At 51.1% G+C, this 6,063-nt stretch overlaps 1 protein-coding gene across 1 annotated transcript in view; it reads right to left on the bottom strand.

Moving 5' to 3' along the window:
- Positions 1 to 4,122: 4,122 nt before the first annotated feature.
- The window catches only part of WDPCP (WD repeat containing planar cell polarity effector), a 162,979-nt gene continuing 161,038 nt past the window's right edge, over positions 4,123 to 6,063 (bottom strand). The window contains exon 19 of the mRNA XM_074150725.1: positions 4,123 to 4,773. Coding sequence (XP_074006826.1) covers positions 4,723 to 4,773 — 51 coding nt within the window. The 3' untranslated portion in view covers positions 4,123 to 4,722. The remainder of the gene's footprint in view (positions 4,774 to 6,063) is intronic.

The following is a 6,063-nucleotide window of genomic DNA, read 5'->3' as shown; positions in this document are numbered from 1 at the left end:
ATCCCCCCCACCCCGCCAGCATCCTAGTGGGGTGTGAGTGGGGCTGGCAACGTGCTGCCGCGGCTGCTGAGGAATGGGCTGCAGTGGGACACCAGCGGGGCCAGCCCCAGCGGGGCCACCAGTGTGTCCTCCCAGGGTCATGGCCGATGGCCTCCAGCACCCGCACGGGAGGGGATGGGTGCAGCTGAGTCAATTTTAGGGGATTTTTTTTTTTTTTTTTTCTTTAAATGGCTGTTTTCCTTGTTGGCTCCTTCACTGCGCATATATATATACACACACACACATACATAAGAATTTTTATATATATCAAAGTGTATAAAAGAATCCTTCCGCTCTGCAGGCAGCAGGGAGGCACTCTTCACGCCAAAGGGTGGCTGTCCGGGCAGTCTGAGCGGGGACCCTGCCTGCTGGGTACGGCTGCCACCAGTCTGTACCGTCCCCAAGCCCTTCCCCTTCTCCTTCTAAAGGGAAAAAGTTACCACAGCCCTCCTGGAGCCACGGGAAGAAATAAATCTCTGCTGGGCACAAAGTGAACCAAAGTTGCCCTCCTGGGCGTAGTGGGCATCCAAGTGACAACAGCCAGCAGGTCTATAACCCCCTCTTGTCCGCCCCCCCAACTTCATCATCTTTAAACAGAAGGTGCACACGCTTCATCCTCCTTTAAAATTGTGTTCTTTTGTGACTCAGTAAATCAGTGCTGCTGAGAGATGCAGCCAAGGGCGGGGGGGGGCTAAATTTTTCTCCCTCGGTTTGAGTGAGGCGGTGGTCGTAAATCTCTTAACCCAGTGCCCCACGGTGCAGCCGTGTCCCCAGTTTAGGTCTCTGCGGGGTGCCCCTGTCCCCGTCCCCCCCCCCCCCCCCCCCAGCCCGGGGAACCGTCCCCAGTTTGGGCAACCAGGTGCTGTGCGCTGGTGGCTTCTCCAGCATGTGAGCATTTTCCTGTCCTGCTCGTGCAAGGCGGGGGGGGGGCTGCTTACAGAGATCTTTCCCTGATCACATCAAATAATGTCTTTGCCCTCAAAGCCTGGCTTCATATTTTGTTGGGGTTTTTTTTTTTTTTTCTGCTGTTGTTGTTGCATTTCTCCCAGCCCTGGAGTTTCTTCAAAGGGCGACAAGCACAATTCAAGTGGGAGCAGCTGGTTTGCTGGAAAACAACTAAAATTATAAAATTGTGATTCATGGTGTTTGTGGTTTTTTTTTTTTTCCTTTTTTTTTCCTCCCTCATATCGGGTAGAACCCCCCCCCGGAAAAACAGGGTGGTGACAAACCAGCGCATCACCTGCCAGCTCAGCCCAGCCTGCTCAGGCCTTGTCTTCCCTCTGCTGCCCCGGGGGGGGGGGGGGGTGTTGGTGCCACCTGAGGCGGGGGGGGGTCGGGGCAGGCGAGATGCCACTTGCACCCACCAGTGGGTGAACATTAGTCCAGGGAGGGATTGCGCGCACACACACCCACACACACCCACACACCCCCCCCCCCCCCCCCCCCCCCCCCCCCCCCCATTTCCATTTCACCCTGCATCCTGCTGGGGCGGCGGAGCAAACGTCTCCCACCCCCGCGGCGCTGCCGCCCCCAATGCAAGTCTTGGCAGGCAACGGGGCATGCTGCCCGCTGCCCGGCTCTGGGAGCAGGCGCCGGCGGGATCACAGGGCTTCTCTTCTTCATATTTTTTTTTTTTTTTTTTTTTTTTTTTTTGGGGCAGCCCCAGTTGTGAAACAGCCTCCTGGGTGCTGGGTGCCTCCCGTCTCCAGCAAGAAGACTGCTGGGCTCATGGTTATTATTAGTATATTATTAGTATTTAATTTTAATGGTGTTTTTTCTTGTTTTGTTTTGATTTTTTTTTTTTTTTTTTTTTTTTTTTAAATAGCATTTGCTGCCGGACCACGGTGCTGCCAGTGGCCCAGGGGCTGGTGCCGAGATGCTGGATGATCTGGCACAAACCCTCGGTGAAGCTCCTGCCTCTCACCCCAGTGCCGGCAGCCGCCTCCGCATGCCAGCACCGGCTCCAAAGGCATGTGGTGCTTTCCTGCCTGTAAGTCAAGGGCCAAGACTTGTGGCGGGGAGGGAGGGGGGGGGAAAGAGGGGCGGCGGGGGGGTAAATGTTCCCCAGCTTGGGCTGCCAGTAGTTTTTCTGCTTGGTGCATCACGGGCTTGAAATTATTTATGATCTATTTGCCCTTATTGGAGTATTTGCTCTGAGTAGAGCTCCCGCTTGGAAAGCCGTGCTTTTTTTGAAAAGCTTTTTTTTTTTTTTTTGGAAAGCTATTTATTTATTTATTTATTTGTTTGTTTGTTTGTTTTTATGGTGGGGAGCTGTGACGGGTGATGATCTGCCCACCCTGAGGCTGGGCAGGGATGAATGCTGGCCGGGGTGGCCCACAGCCGGCTCCCGGAAGTGTTACATCTGAGCATAAATTAAATTATTTAAAAAAAAAAAACCAAAACCTATAAATTATCTAACATCATCAGTTTCAGGAGACGTACCCACTGACGTGACCTATCACGGCTATTCTGTAGACACCCTTTCTGGCAGGGCGCGGGGAAAACAGATGACTGATTAAAGCTGAATAAGGCGCCGTCGCACCCCGCCATTCCTGGTTTTCCCCGCGCTGACCCCTACGTTAGCCGGCCGCTGCCGATTCACGCACGTGGGGCAGCAATTAACGCACAGAAAAGCCCCACATTGGTTCCAAACCTCTTCTGAATTTGTCAATAAAAACCTGCCTGGCTGAGGAACCTGCTGTACGGGGGAGCCCTGCTTTCATGGCGTACGGGCGAGCACAGAAAGCCGCGGGGAAGGAGAAGGGTGAAAATGGTCAGAGGGCTGAAGCCTAAAGGAAAACATATGTCCGGTTCCAGTTAAATCCCTATCCAACACCTTTTTTTTTTTTTTTCAGGACAGACAGGACTTTTTTTCCAAGAAAGCCGTGAAGAGGATTTTTTATTTTTTATTTTTTTTTTAATGAAAACCTGCGATTTTAGGAAACGGCATCGGGGATGTTATGTACATTTCTAGTATCATTTCCTGTATATTTTTAAGCTGAAATCCTCTTAGCATGCAAAGTAAATAGATTATGATATACTGAAGGATTAAGAATCACTGTCTGGTGTCAGATTAATCCCTCATATAGACCATCACTTGTACTGACAGAAATATGGCTGCAATTCAGCGGAATAGCTGTACGGCAAAGCCACGCGTGGCCGCGTCTCGGGCAGAATGAGGGCCCGGCCGCCGCCGTCCGTGTGTCAGAAATTAAATAGCAATATGGACATTAAAGGTGCACTCCCCTCCAAGTACAGCCGCTCCAGGCTCAGCCCCACGTGGGGAGGCGATGCTGCAGCCTTCTCCCTTTCAAAACTCTCTTCATTATTATTTTTTTTTTTTTAATTCCCCTGGAGCGTACAAAAAAAAAATAAAATACCCCCCCCCTTACGCATTGCAGACAGCGCGCTCCCTTCAAACCGCCAGGATAAAAAGAAGTCCCCTTCGAACAGACACACGGAAAAGCGCCGCTAAAGTACGGGAACTGGTTGGGAGGTTTTTTTTTTCTGGTGGGATCAAAACCACCCATCGTGCAGCAGAAATCCAGCGGGATTTGTGCTGGGAGGGGAAAATGGCTGACCAACAGCAAGCACAAATATTTTATTGGGGTAAACACAGAATTTTTGTTAATGAAATGCTTCTAATGGCTCGGTTTGGTGGGTTTGGGTTGTGGTTTTTTTTCCCCTCCCACTACGCTTTTATTTTCAGCCTGGCCATTGTACAAATTTGCTTGTCGCACAAAACCGACCTGGAGAAGCTCACCGGCTTTGGGTGGCAACCACCCGATGCTCCCCGAAAAAAGCCCAAGCTTTACCCAGGGGCATTGCCTGGGTACGGTAGAGTACCAAAACAAAACAAAACAAAAAAAATCCGTGTCCGTACACTCTACGCCCCATCAGATGGGGTGCCCTGCAACGATGCTCACCCCTCTCTTCGCTGTCAGAAAAAGACCAGAGGGCTGAAACGGGTTACGTTACCTCCTCAGTGCATTTTCCCTTCATGGTTAGAGGAGGCAGATTAAAATCTGGACTCCAATGGAATGATGTTTAAGAGGCTCTGCGTCCTTTTTTTTTTTTTTTTTTCAAGGCAAAATAATGGTTATTCAACTCAGATGATACATCTAGATATGAAAATTGAGAGCATTCTTCGCAAAATGCTGCCGACTGTGAAAGGCTGCTCTTTCACAGAGGTATCCTGAGTGAAGATTTTATCTGCTGGTATCTCAATAGGACGGTTTTCAGAGCCTTGAGTGGAAATTCAAATCTGCTTCCAAGTGAAGATTGCTAAAACATATAATGCACAGAGAATTACAGACTTTCTCCCGAGAAGTTTATGGATTCGTCCAAGAACCCCCATCCCCCAGAATTTTTCAGCCTTGCGTTTGTACTGCAAATGGGGATCTGCAATTACTCGCCTTTTTGATGTCTTTGAATGACACCATGAAAATGTCACCAAATTGCCCTCCGTAAGCAAACGCAGGGCAGCTTGTGCACAGACACATTTGTGTTAACCCAGAAAGAATTCAGAGGTCTAAGGGCAGCACTTTTTCTGAGTACTTTTTCTTCGTCCTCTGCTGGTGGTGGGATCCAGGGCCAGCTGGAAGTTCACTGAAGGACTTTGCGTGATCTTGGCCACCTCGGTGAGGTTCTTTGCTCTGGCAGCGAAGGGGGTCCTGCCCTCAGTCACACCAGCCCGAAGTGCACGACTTTGAGCGACCCGCTGTCTCCTGTCTCCTGTGGCGGGGAAAGACGGGCAGGATCAGTCCATGAGGGATGGACACCTCGCATGGTTACAGGAAACACCATCCCAACCGGGGAGAGGAGACAACTGCAGACTCTGTCCCATTTTGGCTTGGGAATGGAGGATGCAGCCCTAAAACGGACTTGTCGTGCAAGGTAAGGCACCTTGCCCCTCCTTTTTTAAGCCCCATGCAACCCCCCTCCCGGGCTGCTCTGGGGGAACCAGGGGCTGCAGCTCCAGCGGCAGCTCCCGGTGTCCCCTGTGCTGGACACAGGGTTGGGATGGGAGGGGCCGTCAGCCTTTGAGCCCCCTTCCCGATGCCTGGGAGCTTATCGGCAAAAGCGAACCTTTAGATTTTTGTTACCATTTTAATTAAAATAACCGCAAACACCAGGAGGCTGGGTTAAGGCCAGTGGGTAGTGGGGTTCTCAAAGCTATGTGCAGGATGGCTTTTTTGCGTTGCTCATACAAGGCAAATTCTGCTTTGGCAGGGGAGTTGGACTAGATGATCTCTAGAAGGTCCCTTCCAACTCCAACAGTTCCATGATTCCGTGAATACATGATTTGAGCACAAATCTCCTTTCTGCGCCGGGTGGAAGCATCAGCTCTCTGGTTTAGCGAAGGACACGAGGATGGGGAGGTTGTATGTGCCACAAAATAGGGGTTATTTCATAACACAGGCTAGCGTGCCTGCGAAATGCATGAAATGCTTTGCCCTGGAAAGCGCTGCAGTCTGGTGAGTCACTGCTTTCTTTTGAATTACTGATGAGTAGCCAGCCCTTCACCATAGGAAGGAAAAAAACTAGGTGTGGAGCTGAAAACAAAGGGCAAGGTGTGTGTTGGCGGGCAGGACAGGTGGGCTGGCATGGGAAGAGGGGTGGCCTCAGCCCCAGGAGGTGGTGACCAGGGCTGTGTCCGGCTGTGGGAGCACTGGGCAGGGAGGACAGGACTCACGGGAGTGCTCCTGGACAGCAGGACAGAGGAGGAAAAAAAAAAAAGAAAAAAAAAAAAAAAAAAGAAAAATTTCCCTAACTCTCACGGCTTCGTGGTGAGGAACTTTTACCAGAGCAGCAGCTCCATCTCATGGCATGTACATTTCACCACAGAGATGGAGATCGCCCTCCGAAAGCGCATTCCTGTGTACAACCTCTCCACCTTGGCATGCTGTCTCAAAACGAGTGCGGGATGGACATCAAGTTTGTTTTCTAGCCCGTCGCTTGGCACTTCCCTTGGCCGGGAGACGGCGGGAGGTGGCCCTGCCACCATACGACCCCCTGTTCCCT

This window comes from Numenius arquata, chromosome 7, assembly GCF_964106895.1.
Source record: "Numenius arquata chromosome 7, bNumArq3.hap1.1, whole genome shotgun sequence".
Classification (NCBI taxonomy): domain Eukaryota; kingdom Metazoa; phylum Chordata; class Aves; order Charadriiformes; family Scolopacidae; genus Numenius; species Numenius arquata.
This window is presented reverse-complemented; position numbering and strand designations above follow the sequence as displayed.